Source organism: Thalia democratica, chromosome 5 (assembly GCF_965202585.1).
Source record: "Thalia democratica chromosome 5, ktThaDemo2.hap1.1, whole genome shotgun sequence".
Lineage (NCBI taxonomy): Eukaryota > Metazoa > Chordata > Thaliacea > Salpida > Salpidae > Thalia > Thalia democratica.
The window spans coordinates 49,140,981-49,161,732 of NC_139169.1; the positions used below are offsets into that span (position 1 = coordinate 49,140,981).

The following is a 20,752-nucleotide window of genomic DNA, read 5'->3' on the forward strand; positions in this document are numbered from 1 at the left end:
ACGACTGCAAGTTTTTTGGTTGTGACTGACTGATGAGTCCTAATAAGGACAAAACCGGTCTCAGTCTACCGAAGCTTGTGGTCTGATGATCAAATTGGCATGATCAAACCTGTTCTTAAGGTCTCTAATGTAGTTTAAAAATATTTTATGAACGATTGTTTAACTTTCCAAGTTTAGTTCTTGTTGTTTATCAAAATAACTTTTATGTTTTTGTTTTTAACAACAGTTCTAGTAAACTTATTTTTTGAATTTTTTTTTGAGTTTTTAAAAATGATAATACTATTTATAATTTTAACAGAAGTTTTGTTTGTTTTTAACATGATTAATAACACTCCATACATAGCAAACCTAGTAAATAGTATCATTGGAGTTAGTGTACTAGCATCACCGTTTTGCATGAAAAAATGCGGACTTGTACTTGGTCTTACTATGTTACTTGCTTCATGTTGGCTCACCTACATCACCTGTAGTATGTTGCTTTCCTCAGCTATGATAAAAAGAAAAAGAAGTTATGAGTATCTTGCCTCATCTACTATTGGTTAGTAATACAATTATAATTATTTTAAACTTAATTTAATTTAAATTATAAATTTAATTTTTTGTTTTTATTATATTTAACTCATTTTTTTCTTATTTTTACTTTAAGTATCAGGGTTGTCAAAAAACTTGGAAACATTAAATATAGAATTTGACAGTTTAGGCTAAAAACCAGGAATTTCGAACAAAAATAACTGAAAAACCTGGAATTTTAAACAAATTTTACATGTTTAGTAAAAAAAAAATTGTTTTGACACAAAATATCTACCATATAGATATAAGGTTTTTGTCTTCATCAATTTTTTTTTAAACCACATTTAAAATAGTTTTACAGTATCTTTTCAATGTTTTTATACTTTACTTACAGTTTTATCTTAAACTTAACTTTAAATTTAGAAAGTAGACCCAAAAATGTGTACTTTTAAAAACATGGAGAAAATTTGCCAAAAACATTTACAACCCTGTAAGTATGTGTCTCCATCTTTTTATTAGGCATTTCCTGATAGAGTAACAATAATATAACATTTAAAAAACATACAAATAATTTAAAGATACTGAAAAATAAACATAGTATATAAGTTATTAAGCCAAAAAGAGTGTGTCCAATATTATTTAATAAAAGTTACCATCTGGTCTTAAATGAAAGCTTTGATTATGAACTTATAGCTATAAGGTAGTTCTTAAAGAATATAAACATTTCTGTAAACCTTTAAAATATAATCTTTTTTGTAAAAAAATTTCAATACATACAAATAAATCCAAGTTTATTTTATAATTAGACCAAGTCTGACTAGTTTGGAAATATGGAAAAATTAAGGTCAGTACAGGCTAGTTTAAATTTTGACATTTAGTAGTATTAGTAAGTTTTTTTAAGATTAAGTGTTTGATAATTATATGATTCTAGAGTTTGCCATAGTTAAAAGAAGAAGTAGTTTTAAAACTCACCTTACATTATTATCTTCCAAATTTCTGCTACTACTACTTGAATTGTACTTTATTTGTACAACAACTTATTAATTAACTTAAGCAGTTATCTTTGCAGCTCTGTGTGAATGAAGATTTACAAAACTTGGTTGATTCGTGTAATGTATCACTTAAACCAGGGGTCAAGAAACTGGCCTGATAAGCAACAAACTTTTGCTTGCTATGTGTTTTTTTAGTTAAAAAATAAAATGAAGAGATAAAGCAAGCTTTAAAATAATATAACAGGGTTGCCACTCGTTTTTTCAAAACTTTTCTCAGGTTTTCCATTATCTTCCAGGTTTTTAGAAGTACACATTTTTGGGTATGTTTTCAGTTGAAAGTTAAGTTTTAGGTAAGAAACTGTGTTTTATAGTATAAAAACATTGAAAGGATATTGTAAAGCTAATTTATATATGTTTTATAATAAAAAGATAATGATGACAAAAAGTTTTACCTTTATGTTAGATTTTTTGTGTCAAATCGGAACTTTACTACTGAACATGTAAAAATTGTTAAAAATTCCAGGTTTTTTAGTGATTTTTGTTCAAAATTCCAGGTTTTTCCAGATATTTTTTACCAAAATTGTCAAATTCCAGGTATTTCCAGGTTTCCATGTAAAGTGGCAACCCTGAATACAAGCATGATCTTTTTGCTTCTGAGTAAACTGCTGCCTAATATATATTTGTTTTGTTACAAATTCACTCTATATATTGTATGTATAAGCACATTATATGTATAATTTTATTGTATGTATGATTCTAATTAAATTTAAAGTCTTTTTTGACTCAGTTTTTTCTTGCATGTTTTTTCTAATCACATAACTCTTTTGTTTGTTTAAATTATTTAATTACAAAAAACAAATTATTAGTTGTGTTCAGTGGCGTAGCGTGGTATTTTGGTCAGGGGTGCGCAAATTTTTTTCTAAAAAATTATCTAAATTAAAACTTTTGGGCCGCAAATTTTTCGGGGTCAATTTTTTTGGAAATTTAAAAAATTACTAAAAATCTATCTCCTACTTCATTTTTCAAGCAATCTTCTTCAAATTTTAGAAAATGTTTCTTAAATTACAAGAAAAAAATGTTACTTATTAATTTAGATAATTAAAATAAATAAAAATTTTATCACAAAAATTAAAAAAAAAAGTCTTTTACTTTAAAACAAAATATTTTTACTACAAATTTTTAAATTCACAAGTAGGGTTTTTCTGTTGTTGTATAAAGATTAAACTGTTAAAGTTTGAAGAAGATTGCTTGAAAAATGTAGGAGGAGGTAGATTTTAAACAAACTAGCCTTTTTTCGCTGTTTTAGTTTTTCCTTCCAATAGGTAACCTATTATGCGGCCCGACTTTGACTGGTCATATCTCAAAAAATAATTCGAATTTTTTAAAACAGTAAAAAACACTTTAAAGCTTAAAAAAAAATATCTCAAATAAGATCAACTTCTAAAAAACATGGCTTAACCCCCCTATGGCTTTAAACTACAAATAAATAGTCAACTAAATATAACAATTAATACCTCAAAGCATTTTTCTCTGTGCAATTTCTAAATAATGTTCAATATCTATTTTATATCAACAAAAAAGAATTGTATTAAACTCAAAATAACTCATACTTTTAGTTTGTTGCAGCTTTTAATATACTATCTTTATCTTTTATATAAAAATGTTTAATCTTTAGTATTAATATTGAAAATTTTAAATTTTTTGTAGGAGAAATCTAAAGAGCTAGTTTTTTTTAACTTCTACATTTTTACTTATATTACAATATAAAACTGTAAAAATAACACTTAATAAATGAAGAAAATCTGAAATATAAACAAAATTAAAATAAAAAATTTCATACCACTTGAAATGCAGTCTTGAGTAATAGTAATATCTGGTGTTGGTCTGCTACTTTTCAATTCAAGCTTTTGAACTTCAGATAATTTTCCTACCCGACATATTTTTATACTTGCAACTTTCCATACAATATTACTTTGCATATTATTTTAAATAATAATCTAAAAATTAATGAAAACAAATGTTTACTATTTCTTAAGTATTATAAAACATATCTTACAAAAAACAAAAACAAAAAACAATTAACTTTGAAGATATCAGGGTTGCCTTGCCACTCTTTGAGTCAAAATAACTGTCCTGAGTTAGTTTAAAAATGTCATGTGTCATCATAAGCATTTTAAATTCTTATACAGAATTTTTTTATTAGTTTAAACTAATAGAAACTAAGCTTTATAACAAAGCTTTTAAAACCACTGAATCTACCCTGAGTTATAAAAAAAAAAATAAGTCTATCCTTAGTCAGCCTGAGCTTAAAAATACTTGAAACATTCAGAGTTATCATGATTTTTACTGAGTCATACTAAAGTTTTCCAAAACTTCATAAAATCCTAAGTTATCCTGAGTGTGTGAAAAGATTTTACTAAATGTTTCTGAAACAAAACAAAATGTTTGAAAGATAAAATTTTTAAGGTCAACTTTTTCAATGCTTTTAAAAATTCACAAGAAATATAACTTTTCACTTATCCTAAAGTCAGTTTTTCTAAGATCTTTAGGGAATAGCATTTTTTAAATACTACAATCAGTTGGCAGAAAAATTGTTTTTAAAATATCATTTAAAATTTGATTTAAAACAAAATAAACTTAAATTTAAAATTAATCAATTATGTCTTTTAAACTAAGAGTTGATTGTAAAAAGTTCTGTTTTACAAGTTGCTACAAATTTATTTATGATGTGACTAAAGGAATTTTAAAATAACTTGCTACAAAAATTAATTAATTTTAAAACTTTATGGCTGATAAAATAACAAAGTTTGATTTGTTTGTTATCTTAATAAAAAAAATTATTTAAAAAAAAAATTTTAAGTTTAGTTAATTTAAACAATACTTTTTGTATAGTGAGATTAAAGCTGTAATCACAGTATGAACTGTTTGTTTATTATTTGTTTTAATTTTTTTTCTGTTTTTTGTTATTTTTCTTTTAAATTATGTTGTTAGTATTTTTTATTTTTATTATCAATTTATTTTTATTTTATTAGCAGTTGTTTATTGCTATTTTTACTACAGTTTGTTTATTCTTGAATCATTATCACTATAAAACAGGTTTAGCTTTATGGTTTGTTAACAAAATGTTAGCATTTGTCTATCTAAAAAAATCTGTCATAAGGTTATACTACTGCGGTGCACTAACTAATTGCGTACTGTTTGAGTCGAAATTCTTATGAAGTTAATGGAGTTATAAAATTTTTCCTTATGGAGTTTTTCATCAACATTGGTGCGCATTTGGAATTACGCACCGAATCAGTATACTGGGTAATTTCCCTAACTTGTCACTAATTGGTATTCGAAATTTCGTTTTACTTTTCAAATAGTAGAAATACATAGTTAAAAAAAGGCAAATTAAGCAAAAAAATATAAACAATAAAGGATAAAGATATTGCATTTTTATTTTACTTATTTTTTTTTTGGGTGGCACGCATGCGCCAGCGTCCCTCCCCACGCTACGCCCCTGGTTGTGTTCTATAATTTTTTGAAGAAAAGCTGAGCTACAGACTCTGAATGACAGAATTATTGGTAAGTGCTAAATTTTTGTTGTCTGTGCTAATGTGTCTTATCAACATGTTTGTAATAATATGATTTTGCAAAGTGTTATCTAAAAATAAAAACTCACAAAACTAAGTATAGCTTGTTGACCAGTTGATGATAAGTGTCAAACAATTGTTTAAATCAAAGTATATCATTTTTTAAATAATTAGTTTTTATGGGAGTTTATATCAAATATATACTTGCTACAAAGTATGAAAAAGATATTTTTAATCAGTTATTTTATAAAAAGAAAAGGGATAAAGACTTTTAACATTTTGATACGAACCAACAACTAAGTGCACTTTAAGCATTTTATATTTAAATCTTTTTAGGTAAATACCATTCAGCTAATAAAACTTTATGACAAGTTATATTGGTAAGCTTAATGAATTTATCATTTAAAATAAAAGTAAACCATATGTAAATAAATATTAAAGTGCTTTTCAGTTTAGTATTTGCAGTTGTGTTATTTTTTCTCTAGGATTACACCTTACCTAATCTCAAAATAGAATAAAGTAAACTTAATACATAGTTTTATATACTGTCTGATCTCTTAAAATTTAACTTGTATTGCATTCTTGATATACCTTATTTATTCTAGTTGAGACAATAGTTATCTTAATGGTTTATTTACATAGTAAAAAAATGTTATTTTATTTCTTTTTAATTTAGTCTCATACACCAGTGTTATGATAGCAATCCCTTGAAACTTTTTCACACCCCTATTTAAGAACCACTGGTGTAGTATAATAGTTGTTTTGAGTAATGGTAGAGTTCAATATAGTTTTAATGAGGTAATGTTATAATGTTGTTTTTTTCAATGAAAAATTTATTATTATATTTTTTTGTAACAGGACCATCTGGTAAGCTAGTAGTGGAGTTTAGCATGATTGGATTAATGCTTGGGACTTGTGTTGCATTTTACGTAATAATAGGTGACTTAGCAACAGATTTTGTTTCATCTTTTGTTACAACTGATCCATCGCTTGTGAGAACTTATGTTATTGTTTTTTGTGGTCTATGCATTGCTCTTCCTCTAGGATTAATGAAAAGTCTAGAAGTTCTTGGTTTTATAGGATATTTTTCACTTATTTTCTATGCTATCTTTGTATTGGTAATGTTTAAAATTTCTATTTCTGAAGGTTTTCTAAATCTTCAATGGTTGGCTAACGCAAAATTATGGGACATTTCAGGTTTGTTTCAATGTATACCTATATTTAGCCTAGCATATGGTTGTCACTGTCAGTTGTTTGTAGTTTATGACTCCCTTGAAGACTCATCTACTATAAGAATGAATAACATAGTGAAGTCATCACTTAAAATTGTCACTTTTGTGTATTCAACTGTTGCTGTATTTGGTTATGCAACCTTTTTGAACACTGTTGAAGGAAATGTGCTTAAAAATTTGCCATCTACTACATTGCTTCAATTGATTAAGATGGGTTTTGCTGCTTCTGTTGTAGTTGGTTTTCCCCTTATGATATTTCCTTGTAGGCAGAGTATATACACTTTATTTTTTAAGCAACAAAGACCTAGTGACAGTATTGCATCAAAAACTTTTATTGAGCCTTTTACATTTAAAACCTTGACTCTTGGTATTGTATTTTTCACTATGTCTGTTGCTATTTTTATTCCAAATGTAGAGACAATTTTGGGTCTAACTGGAGCTACTATGGGCTCTTTGGTCTATTTTATTTTACCAAGTATAATATTTATGAAAGCTGACTACTCTTCATCGAAAAAAATTCCAAAAATAGTTTTTGTAGTTGGTTGCATTTTGTTTGTGGTTTGCACATACTCAAATGTTTATCCTGTTGAAAACTTGCAAACAATATCACCACAAAACAACCTTGAACAATCAAAAGTAAACATGGTTCTAAATCTTAAAGAAAAAGAAATTTTTAAATCTCAAAATAATAAAAAAGCTGCTTCTGTCATTTTAAAAGAGCAAGAACATCGCCATGAACCTGTTAATCCTGAGCCACCCATTATTGATGTGAATAAAAATAAAGAAAACCTAGCAAATTCAATAAAAAATGTTAATAAAGAAAATTCACTTGGTCATGATCTATTGCCTATTGTAGACACTGATAACGCAGAAAACAATGTAATGGTAAGTGATAAAAAACCACAACTACATAAAAAGTCTAAAGTTAAGCTTGAAAAGAAACTTGAAAATGTAGAAAAACCTTATGTTAAAAAAATTGATGCAAATAAACAGTCACAAGATATCAATTCTAAAGATCATAAAATCAAGCCAATACGAGCTAAAATATCTGAAGAAAAAGATAATCTTGAATTTAATGAAAGTCTAGTTGAGACTAAAGCTGATCGTTTAAAGAAAGATGTATCAGCCAAATCACTTAAAAAAGAGAACCAAGAAAAAGCTGTAGAAGCACTAGTAAAGGAAATAAAAGATACAAACGAAGTTCAGTCGAAGTTACTTGCTAAACAGAAAGAGTTGTTAGAAGTTCTTGTAAAAAATAAAATAGAAAATGAAAAACCTATAAATGACAAAAACTTATTACTTAATGATAGCAATGCTAAAAATGTTGAAGTTTCTCAACAGCTACAAGTATCGAATGACAAGGATAGAAAATCCAATGTTAGTGTTTTGATTATTTTTGTATAAATAATGATATATCTACACTTAATGTATATGACTTCAAAAAAACTTTTTATTTTTTTTATTTCTAAAATTAGTTATATATGTATGTATATACATATCATTATATAAAATACCATTAAATTTCTTAATTAAGTATCATTGCTAACCATGTTTTGTTTTGGTGAAAAGTCAAAGATTAAAGGAATTTGTTTTTTATAGATTTTCACTCTGTTTTATTTAGTTTTAAGTTTTTTTTAGGATCATGTACTACCAGAGGGAGTAGATGAAAGTCATAATCAGATAAAACCTCAATCGCCTGTCAAACAAAGCGTAGAAAAAGAACCAGTTGTACAGAAAGATAAGTCTAAAATCATACCTGAACAAACTGTAGATGAAACTATTTTAAATCAAGATAATAGTGAACAATTAAAATATCAAAATACACCAGCTCCTGCTGAAAAAAAATCATTAAAATTAAAAAATCATTCTCTAAGCAATAATACAGTTAATTTGAATGTTAAAAAGGTTGTAAAACCTATATCAAAAGAAAGTAAGGATTTACCACAAGATTTGAGATAACCTTTTTTTTAAAGTAAAATATGATAAGATTATTTAAGCAATTTTTTGTTAGACAAGTTTAAAAAAAAGTAGACATCAACATTTTTAAAGAAAGTTGTTGACATACGAAGATTTTCAAATATTTTAGGTATCCTCCTGAATGATTTCATCGTTTTAATTTTGTCAATTTATTGTCAGTTGTAAATACTACATAGTAACTACATTGTAATATACATTACAAGACAGTGATGTTATACTACATTGTAATATTACATAGAAGTATTATGCATTTTCAGGTTTACAGTAATAATTTGTAATTAGTTGAGCCTATTAAAAATCAAACTAATATCAAATAAATATTTTAAGTCTGTAGTAATGAATATTACACTTTTGTTCGGATTTATAACCTTACACGCTTAACTGCGTTTGTACCGTTTAGCTTTATTGTTTTGATTTCAATTTATTAATTTTGGAATAACCCGAGCAAATTAAACAATAATTATCTTCAGCATACCGTTTTCTTCAAAAATTTAATTAGTACACTTTCCTAACTACAGTAAGCTAAAAACCTTCTTTTAATGTCTCTTCGAGTTGGTCTACTAAAACATGTATCTTAGTACTAAGTTTAATTTAGTTAAGTGTTTACAATTTAATTGTTATTTCAATTGGTTATGTTTATACGTTTTTCTTAAAATATACATTTACCATTTTCTGTAAGCTGTGCATTATTAAAACTTTCAATGACTTTTTCTTCATTTCATAGAGTATTCTTTCTTTTTTTGCACATTTTCAATGACACAATGTGAACATTCTGCCTAAATCGTTTTTGAAAACTAAAGTTTTCTTTTTATCTTGCATACTGATTACAACCTTTGTTACATCGCATTAAAAAAAATATAAATAAAAAATTATCTATGGTTTGTAAATAATGCACTTTGATTATAAAATATTGGTAATATTTAAATAGTTTCTTAATTTTTTAATCTTAGTTAAGAAATAAATAATATAAACTAAGTAAATAAGAAGCTAATTAAAATAAAAATAAACGTTAAACTACCATTATTTAAGTTATACATTAAGAAGTTTATTGTTAAAATAAGATTCCAAGTTCTAGTTAAGCCTTAAAGTTGATTTTTACTTATAAAATTCCTGCTACTTTAGTGTGAAGACGTTTAAACTCTATGAAACATTGAAAAAAAAAATTAACTAGTTATTTTTGTAGTTCGCTAAAACTCATCAAGTGTCACTAGTTTTATTTACCTATTAAAATGACTTCGGATAAAGCATATAGGTCAAAAAAGCTATTATATCAGGGGCGTGTCTAGACATTTTTCAAAGGGGGTTCACAATTTTTTTGTTCTTAATTTACCGCTTAAGTACGCATTTCTTAGGTATGCACTGCCAGTTAAGTACGCATTGTGCGTACTACGAAATATTTAGCCGAGAAACTCTTTTTAAAATGCTTTTTCTGCTTAGAAATAAAAAAAAAACATTTAAGTAGTAATAGATAAATGCTATATTTTTTTATTTATTATACTGTATTAAATTTAAATTGATTAAAACTAAAAGAACAAGAAAAAAGTTATGAACTTACAAATTGTATATAAAAATGTTTCAATTTTGATTTAAATGTTAGTATAGATGGAGTTCTTACAAATTCTTCTTTTAGATTTTAAACTCTTTACATTCATATATGTATTTATAATAAAAATATTTTTTTTCAAGTAATTTAATCTATAGAATTTGGAATTTCATAAAAAATATCTTTAAATTATAATTAAATGTTTGCCTGATGGTGCAGGGATTCTAATGATGGTTTTGAAATCTTTCTGAGTTGAAAATTCAAAAAATCAAGAATCAATTTTGTGGCTAACAGGTATACAAAAATAAAATAACTTAAATAAAAATATTAAAATACCATTAAATGATGAAAGAATAAATTGCCTTTTTATCAGGAAACAATGTTATAGAATAATTAAAACTACAAAAAAATTTTATAACGACAATTTTGATTTAAATGTTAGTAAAATGAAGTTCTTACTATTTTTTTTTTAATTTTAAACTTCTTACATTTATGTATCTATTTCTAATAAAAAATATTTCTACCAAGTAATTTAATCTTTAAAATTTCACTAAAAAATGTTTAGAATTATACGATTAAATGGAAATATATTTAACTTATAAATTGTAACAATTTATAATGGGAACTAAAAGCATCTTAGTAAAAAGTTTCCCTGAAAAAAATGCTACTTTAAAACTTTTACCGATAGTCACGTCAATATAAAAACTTTATTTGAAATCTATTTCGGCTGGGCAAAAACGAGCATTTTTTGTCACGGAAACTTATAATTTTTCAACCAAAACAAAGTAAATAAACAACGTTTTTAGTGATATTTTAAGAATCTTTTTTTCTTGCTTCTTTTTTTTTCAATTGGGTTCATAGAAAACCAGTCAAAAAACCTGGATTATATAGACGTATGCAAAGAATTGTTCAGTTATCAAACTTGGATTTTACAATTAAAGTTTAATAAACCCATTTGGAGTTTATTCTACATACATTTTTTATTTAGGTATAACAAAATTACAACTAAATTGATATGTTAGAGCAGGGGTCGGCAGGCAGCTGGTGTTTGCGAGCCAAATTTTAAGTTTTAAAATCTTCTCGGGCCGCTGTTTTAGTGATATTTAAAACTTAATCTTTTAGTTTTAGTCACACTAAAAAAGCAGTTGCTTTGCTTTTACTCAGTTTATTATTCTAAATTACTTTTAGCTACACATAGAAAGCCTTTTTAAATTATACATATTTATTAGACTTAAATTTCATTGGCTAAAATACTAAAGTCTTGATAAACTATATACTATCTTAAACAGTTAATAAGTTGAACTTAAAATTTTTTACTTGAAAACTAACTTATTAAAACCGAGCTTAAAAAATTCAGTAACTAGTTAACTAAATAAAATACCTAGTTGTATTGTAAAAAAACTCAAACAAATATTTTAACATAGTTATAACTTGAACACTTAGATAAAAATACCTTATTAGTAAAAAAATACTCTTTTACATGATTTCACCTTTCAAAGCAAAAATGTCCAAGTTACATCAAGCCAGCCTAACTTAATTAAAAATCAAAAAACTTACTATTATTTAAGCTTAAATACCTAAACCATAATATCCTCATTATAAAGAAGCACATATATGTAACTAGATTTAAAAAATTACAGATTAATATACTACACTACAATCATAGAAACTGTTATGAGAAGTTGAAGATTTATTCGAAGTATTAGAAAAATAAAAAAACACACACCTGAATTTAAAAAAATGTCTTCAACAAGTTTAATCTAATTTTCAAAATAGTCTGTTTGTTTAGCAACCGTGTCTTAAACAAAACTCACAAAATAAAGGAATAACGAAGTTTATTAACAGTAAGTAAATTATTTATAGTAAAAAAATATTTCTTTAAGTCAGCTTGAATGCACAGATAAGTTTGTAAAATATTTTAAACAAAAGTACAATTTTATTATGACATTACTAAAGAATTTTTTTTTATTGAATGTTACAGTTTTTTTTTTATCTGTAATAAAAGTATTGCATTTTAAAAAGAATAAATGTGAAATATAAGACTAACTATAAAAATCACAAAGCGTTAGTTAGGAGTTATTGCAATAAATGAAAAAAATCGAATCGCTTAAGTCAGTTTCAACAAAGCACATGATTATTTTGAGTAACTATAGTCTGATCGAAGAAGCTTGACAAGGCAAGTTATAAAGTAGCAAAAGTCGTTACTAAAAAGGAGACACTGTTTAGAATTATTTTTTTTTTAAGAATTTGTGTTGGCTGTAGTAAATTTTTGTTGTTTATTTCCCCAGTGACAAGAAGAATTCGTGTTTAGGAAATGTCTGAAGATTATAAAGCTGCACAAATCAATTTAGGACTTTCATCGATCTGTTAAGTGAGAGCACTGATACAACAAATACTGCTCATCTGAGAATATTTGTTAGAGGAGTTTTTACTAACTTTGAAATTTAAGAAGAACTTCTTGGTTTACTTCTAATGCAAATCACAACAATAGGTTAAAACATTTTAAAAGCAATGTTGAATTGCACCAAATTTATGGGTGTTGATCTTAAGTTTATGTCGCAAACAATGTTGCTACTACAATTATTGCTAAAAGTATGATTGTAATATGATTTTTTAGTTTTAAACCAGACCTTGGAACAAACTTGTTTATCAATGAACCTCATTTAGTAATACAACAGGAAACATTATATGCAAAGACAATGAGCTTGAAAAAATTATGAATCTAAAAACTAATGTAGTAAAACGAATTTTGTCAATCAAACTTTACCATCAGCAGTTTCGAAAAATAGTTGAAGAAGCAGAAAATCAATACGTTGACCTACTTTAATTTTACCTTGTTAGTTAGTTAAGTCTTTGTTTGATTTTATAACGAGTCTTTGAGTTAAAGAATTAAAATAGATTATTTTAAGAAGTAAAAGTGTAAATATTACTGTTTATGAAGATAAAAACTCGATACTATTTTTAGCATATCTGGTATGCTAAATTGCAACTAAACAAACCTAAATTGGTATAAAAAAGAAAAAAAGTTATTTTATGAGATGTGGTACTATATTTTGACTTTTGAAACAAAGTTAAAACTATGGGGGTTTCCGACAAAAGATCGAAAAATCATCAAGTTAATAAAAAAATTTGACTTTTTAATTGCAACTAAAAACTTATCAGACGAATTTTCCACACGATTTTTTGTTAGAAATTCAATTTAATTTTCAAAATTTTCAAAAAATTTGAAATTTTCAAAATATGAAATTGATTATGAAATTTGAAAGTATGAAATTACAAAAATTAAACATGAAATTTTCAAAAGTCTTCATTTGTTAGAAATTAAATTCGAATCCGAAAAAACTTTCACTAAATAATGAATACATAAAAATAATTTAGCCAACGAGTAAAGCACATTTACAACCAAAGTTTAATTCGTTAAATATCTTGATTAAAACTTCCTTTTTGCAAATAAAGGAGTGTTAGAGTTATCGAGAGATTTAAAAAAAGTTTAATATTGAAGTTAATGAAGGAAAAAATCAGTTCAAATACATACAACAGAATAAGATTACGCTACGAAACCATATAAATTTAATTACCTTAAGGTGACCGTTGTTTTTAAAAAAATTTCATCCAGACTACAGAATTTCTTTCTGGTTTTTAAAAGTACACGTTTTTGTGTCTTTTTTTTTGTTTAAGCCTAAGTTTATTGTTAAAAACTGTTTAAGTAGTATAACAACATTAAAAAGATACCGTAAAGCTACTTTAAATGTTTTTTTTTAATTTAAAATAACTTTAATGATGACAAAATTATTTATTTATATGATAGATTATTAGTTACTAATCAAAATTTTAGTATTTAACATACAAAAGTTGATTAAAATTCCAAGTTTTTACACGTTCAAATGATTTTTGTTCAAAATTACAGTGTTTTTCTAGTTTTTTTTTTAGCCTAAACTGTCAAATTTAAAGTTTAGTGGCCACCCTCTTACCTACAAGGGATATTAAAGATAAGAAATTTCAAATAGTTGGTCATTATACTTAAAAGTACCATTATTACTTATTTTCTAAAAAGTTGTTTTTCCTGTGTTGTATAAACATGACATGTGTTAAACAAAATATGTTTTTTTTTGAGTTTTGTGCTATTTTTAACCCTCAGAAAGAATGTTAACTGGTTGGCTAATAATTTTTTCTAGGATTTTTGAATTTCTTCCAGGTTTTTAAAACTACAAGTTTTTAAGTATATTTAAAGTATAGAGTAGAGTTTAAGGTTAAAAACTGTTTTAAATAGTATAGCAACATTAAAAAGATACTGCTAAACAACTTTTATTGAATTTTTTAATAAAAAATTGTCGATATTAAAAAAAATATTTATATGATAAATATTTTGTGTCAAATAAAAGTTTCATTATTTTATATGTTAAAATTATTAAAAACTTTTTTTTTTCAAAATGTCTCAAACTTCAGATTTTTCCGGAACTTTTTAGCCTAAATTGTCAAACTCAAAGGTTTTTGGAAACACTGACTGTTCACACTTATATTTATACAATTGATTTCAATAATAATTCCAATTATAGCAGCTTCAAGACTTAAAACTCTGCATGTGTTATAATTAAAGCCAACACGTGAATAGAACAAAACATACATCATAAGTTTACTTTGCAACTCTTTAAATAAAAGCGCCAGCAGGAGTGACCAAAAACTAGCCTGATATTTTATTCAATCCAAAAACTTAAAAAAAATCCTAAATTGGCCTGAGATTTGAAAAGTCTTTAAACTAGACTGCCTTAGTCTTAGTGTGTGGTAATATTTGTTTTTTGTTTGCTTAAACTTGAACTATTTTGATTAAAAATACAGACTTAATAAGTTTACCATCTTAAATATGGTTTCATTAAAAAGCTAGTTCAAAAAAAGAGCACTTTTTATATTAGTATGCAATGCATAGAAATTAATTTGATTAAAAAAAATATTTGATAAATGAAAATATATACTGAACAAAAATTATCTTAATTTATTTTATATATACTGTTTTAAATGCGTTTGTACTCCTTTAGATATTATGTGTAAAAACAATAATAATAGAAAAATATTCTTAAACTACACTTAATCTAACTTAAGTATTAAACAAAGAAGTGATTTTAAAATTGAGCATATGTGTACTTTAGTGTGCATAGGAATTAATTTAAAGTGCATAGAAAACTTCTAAAAAAATCAAAATGTGTCAAAACCAAAATAAAATAAACCTTATTTCTTATTATTATGTTGTTGTATACGTTTTTGTGTACGCTTAAATATAACATATAGTGATAAAATGTCTATAAAAGAAACTTAGGTATAAATTGTATGTTAAGAATAATACTTAAATTGTTCATAAATGACGTTTTAGTTAATTACTGTACACTGTACAGTGTACATTACTTTTGTACACAATGGAAAACATTTGCATTTAGTTTATTTACTAAATAGGTACTATGTAAAAAACTAATTGAATCCGGGTACTTTTAACACTGTTTTTTCAGATCATAAGTTGCTATTTCAAGAATAAAGATATTATGAAACTGAGGAAAAAACATTGCTATAATGCTTAACTGTCTTTTAATCTAGTGAAGTAAAGTCTTTTAACTGTTTTGAAATATTATAAAGGGACTCAAAACGAAATTAATTAAATTAAACCAAATTAACGCAAAAAAATTAACTTAAAATATATTTTTGCTCAGCGGGCAACATTTACATACTCGCAGGCAGCAGAAGTTTCATTGGCGGGCCGCAATCCATTTAAAAAAACGTGCTCGTGGGCTGCAGATTTACCGTTTGCGGGCCGAAATTGGCCCGCGGGCCGCAGTTTGCCGACCCCAACTATAATTTTAATATACCAGAAAAAATTTTTAGTTATAAACTTCTTATAAATAACGAATCAATATATAGTTTTAGGAGATTTTACAAATTTTATATGTGTTTGTGTTAAACATCATAAACCTTGTTTTAATACCTTAAGTTAGAATTAAATATGTCATAAAAATATTTTTTACTCTTAAATGAATTTTTTGAATTAAGTATTTTATTTTAAAAGTATAAAGTTTGCAGTAGACTACTGTAATTAATCTTCAAAGTTATATCAATATTGTTTTTAAACAGGGTTACATTATACACCTATTTTCAAATGTTTTACATGATTACTTAAAAGTTATAAACTTCTGATTACTTTTTGCCGTTGTTTTTAATTGGTTTATGCACCGGAAAGTCATAGCTTAGTCAGAACATCGTCCTTAGAATATTAATTATTTCTCCCAGTGGTCTTCGTGGTAATTGAAATGTGTGCACACTAAACTAAAATAAAAACATTTGTGCGCCCTAAGCTCAAATCTGTTTATTTTTGCTTTACATTTTAAAACCCAGAATATCTAGTGTTTTGATGACAACTAATATTAGAGTTAGTGTAAATTTAGTTAAGTAAAGTAATAATTTATTTGCTTAAAAAGATAAATTTGTTGTTAAAAAAATAAAAATATATAGTTAAGAAAATAGTTAAATTAACTACAAAAGTTTAAAAATGTTAAGTTATATCTATTCAAAATACAAATTTAAGCGTTTGCTAATAACGATCCTAGTGAAACAAGTTCACTGGAGTATATATTAATAAAAATTTAAACAGTACTCTCTTTATATTACACTAACACATGTTTCTGTGTGTTAACTTGTTAACACACTTCAACAGTGCTCTGTAGAAAAATTAATACTTTGAGGAAAGAATAGAAGCTAAAGTAGGTACATGTAAATATAGAAAGTAAATACTATAGATTATTGTCGATTGATGTTTAAAAATAGATACGATGTATAATGTTAAATTCGAATGTTTTAAAAATATATGATATTTGTGATTATTAAGTCTAAATTAAAATAAAGTAAACTAAAATACAAAATAAAAAACAAATCGTAGTATAAAGCACTCACATGAAACTACAGAAATACTGATTCATAAGATTAAATCGTTGTTAAACATTCAAAAAGTTTACTAAATAATTACGTTACAATATTACGTTTTAATACACTTACATCAGAACAAGTCATTTACCTTGCACTGCAATCTAGATAACTTATTCTTTATGCTTGGAAAATAGCAATAAAGCACTTTAATTAAAAAACTTACAACCATTTTAAACACATAATAAGTAATCTATTGTAAATAAATAGAAGTAAAACAAGAAAAATTTATCGCTGAATTAATAAATCAATTAACATTTTAAGGTAGTTAAAGCTATAGAAACTTGAGGTAATATATATTTATAAAATGTTTATAATGTTTTTAAATCTGAATTATAACATAAGTAAAGTTAGATACAACTTAAAATATTTTTTTTTTTCAATTTAAACCACTTACACGCAGACCCGAAAGACCAAAGCACAAAACTAAAATTGGTTTTAGCGTTCAAAGTCCTGACCAATATTTAAGTTACAGCACCGTAGATAAAAACACCACAACTTAAACTGCATAAACATCACATATCAAATAAGATAACTAATTATTGCTTAAGAAAATATCAGTCTAGTGTTGAAATTAAAAATATTTTATACAGGTGTTTTAAATATACAATAAACTACGAGTTTATGTTTAATGTGAATGTAAAATAATAATTTGGTTATGTGCTAAGTATAAGCCTGCCGTAAAAAAACTCTCTCGCTGATCTATTGGTCGTAGTAGGTAAAAAAGCACGGTTCGTTTATAAATTGAATACATGCTTTGAATTAAACTTAGAACTTAAAACATAAACGAACATGATCGATATATATTTATATAGAGATAAAAACAATATTGCAGAATGAAAACTGACATGTATAAAAATAAATATATGAAAAGCAATTTAAAAAAAAGCAATGTATAGACTTAGGGTATACTACTATATTAATATATATGAAGTGAGTGTGTGTGTTCATGTTACTTCTTCAAATAACATCTTCGCGCTTTCTCACCTTAATTTTTTCTTTTACATGAATACACACACAATCACTTCATATACATTAATATAATTGTATGTTGCAACTGCAGCACAATAGTCTACTTTATCTCCAAACTAAGCATGTTTGTTGCAAAAATTGTTTCAGCATAACCTGCTAGCTGGTTATACCGTTTCTTGAACACCCCTGGCTGTGATTGTGTTCGTAGTTGCGGATCACCCGGATTGTGATTGTGTTGAAAGTTGCGTGGAGTATTCCCTTGCCATTTTTGTTTGTTAAGGTATTTTTTGTTGTGTATAAAACGCTGAAGTTTTTAAAAAATTTTAGCATTTTAAAAGACCCTCTGTTCTTCAACAATACATATTGACTCAGCGAGGCTTAGGATCTCGTTATAATTTAGCATAAAAAGCTCCTTAATCTTCCTTTTATCAAACCTTAGCTAATAAACGAACAGAAAAACTTGTTTATCACACTAGACTTTAAAAATCTTTATCTAAAGTAGTTTTATATTTACCGTATTCTTAAGTTTCTTAATTAAAAAAATTCATTATAAGTTTTTACCGTTGGTTCGCTTTAGTATGATATTTAGCTTAATAATGTATGGTAAATAATAATAATAATAATGGTAAAAACTAGAACAAAAATTGTTTGAGTTAATTGTTTAATAACTAAGTTTTAAATTTAAAAAGTGGTTAAAGTGTATTGTATACAGTAATCTGTTCTTGAGTACGCAGTTTTAACACTGCCCAAAAGTTTGTACTCGACAGGAAGTGCGTATTTAAAAACTACAAGTCTAATTCGAATATTGATTTCAAATGCAAAGTGTTTGGCTTAAAATTGCGTACTCAACGGGAAGTGCGTATTTAAGAGAAAGCTTACTGTTCAATGAGTTAAGTATGTTATTGCTTTAATTTAAAACTAAAAAAAACTCAGTAAGTTTACAATCTTTTTTAAACAAATATTTTCCAGAGTTGGGTCGATAAGGTTTACCAGAATTTTTTTTAAGTTGGCCGAATTCGTTTAAAAACTGTGTTCGCGGATTACCATGATTTGAAAACTTATAAAAGCAAAGTTGTAATAAAAATACAATTTAATAAGGTAAAGAACTAACTGAATTAAATGAACAAGTAAGAAACAAAAATATAGTAATATGTAGATCAGATAAAGATGGTAAATTAGTAGTTCTGAACTTTGATGACTACAACAAAATAATGGGTATAGAGCTTGAAATGTTCAAAAAGTTAGACACACTAAATGAAAATAATATTAAACAGCATTTTGAAAACATACGTGAAAAATTTAATGACTCGATTATAAATTTACATAAGCTAAATTGCATAGATGATAAAATTTTTAAACATACAATCGGAATAAAACATAAAAACGGTATTTACTCAAAACTAAAAGGAACAATGGCCAAACACTTTCACTGTAACGAACCTGCATATGCTTACCCACTGTTTAAAACACATAAATAAATAAATCAGAAGTTTTGAATACAAACATTTTTAAAATACCAACTCGACTAGTACAATCTGCAGGTAACATAACCACTTCAAGAGTTACAAGCTTTTTAGTAATGTTATTTAAACCAATAAGTATTAAATTTTGTAAATATGATGTAAATGAATACTGTAAAGACAGCAAAAGTTATTTAGAAGATTTAGATTTATGGAAAAAAGTTTACCACAAAATTATTTGAATAAACAAATTTTGCAGATGTACAAGGCTTAAACCCTAACATAAGTCGAGAATTAGTTAAAGTTAGTTTGTCAAATGCAATCGAAAAGTGCACAAACTATTCAAAACAAGAAAATCAAACTTTAGTCGATCTTACAATGTTTTGTTTAGAAAGTGTAGTAGTGCAAAACGGAACATCGTTCTATTCGCAAGTAAACGGAATTGTTACCGGAGATAACAATTCTGTTTCAATATAATGTTGTTATATTGCGCTACATCATATAATATTACAAGTTAAAACAACTTTAAAAACATCAATACTTTTCAAGCGTTACATCGATGACTTTATCTTTTCCAAACAAGAACAGCCACAGATAATATCAAAGACAAACTTAAATTTGTGTTTGAAAAGTATGATTTAAAACTTATTTTTAGAGAAATTTCTCACCAAAGTAAAAACAAAGAGTTGGAGTTTTTAGATGTCAATCACATCATAGATGAAAAAGAAAAAGGTGGGTTTTATGTAAGAAATTACATAAAGCCTACCGCTATCGATAGGGTTTACATCAATGGAAGACCTTATCATTTTCGCTCAATTTACAAATCTATTGTATTTAGCGAATCTATAAAATTAAGAAGTTTGTGTGAACGGGATTGTGACTATTTGAAAGCTTTGAAACTATTGAAAGATTAAAGCATAAAATCATACTTTTTCGAGGGTTTAATTGTAGAGATGCTGGAAAAAACAGAAAAATGGAAAGATCGGTTCAGACCACAACAAAAAGAACGAAGGAAAGTAACAAAAACATAAGCATTTGGACGACAATCTTTCCAAACTTGCTTAAATTAACAGAAAGAGAAAAACAATTGAATCAAAACGTGATGATAACATACAAACGACCGCAGACTATTGCAACTTTACAAATAACTACAAGAAATTAGCTCATGAAGTTAATAACGAAGAAGGAATTTCATCCCCTTGTGGTAAATGTTTGCTTTGCAAAGATACAATGGTAAAGAAAACAAGCTTAGTAAAGTTAAAAAACAGAAAAACGATAAAATTAAAAAAAACTTAAATTGCAAAAGTTTTGGGATATATGCGGCGAAATGTAGTGAATGCGAAGAGTTCTATGTCGGCCAGACAATCACGTCCTTTTCGCAAAGATGGTGCTCTCACAGACACATCCTGAAGAGTACAATCACAGATGATGTTAATGATAGAGCAGCACTTAAACTACATTACGCCAAAAAACACAAAACATCAAAAAAGATTTAAAAGAAGCTTTTTCAATTATCTTTGTAGACACCACT

The 20,752-nt window shown here is 26.0% G+C and overlaps 1 protein-coding gene across 1 annotated transcript; it reads left to right on the forward strand.

The window, feature by feature from the left end:
• The first annotated feature begins 303 nt into the window (after window positions 1-303).
• On the forward strand, window positions 304-9,144 carry LOC145835408 (putative sodium-coupled neutral amino acid transporter 10). The gene is made up of 3 exons (XM_082942980.1): window positions 304-538; window positions 5,936-7,686; window positions 7,948-9,144. The coding sequence occupies exons 1-3, from the start codon at window positions 319-321 to the stop codon at window positions 8,266-8,268; spliced, it is 2,292 nt and encodes a 763-aa protein (XP_082799106.1). The 5' UTR covers window positions 304-318; the 3' UTR covers window positions 8,269-9,144.
• Window positions 9,145-20,752: the final 11,608 nt, after the last annotated feature.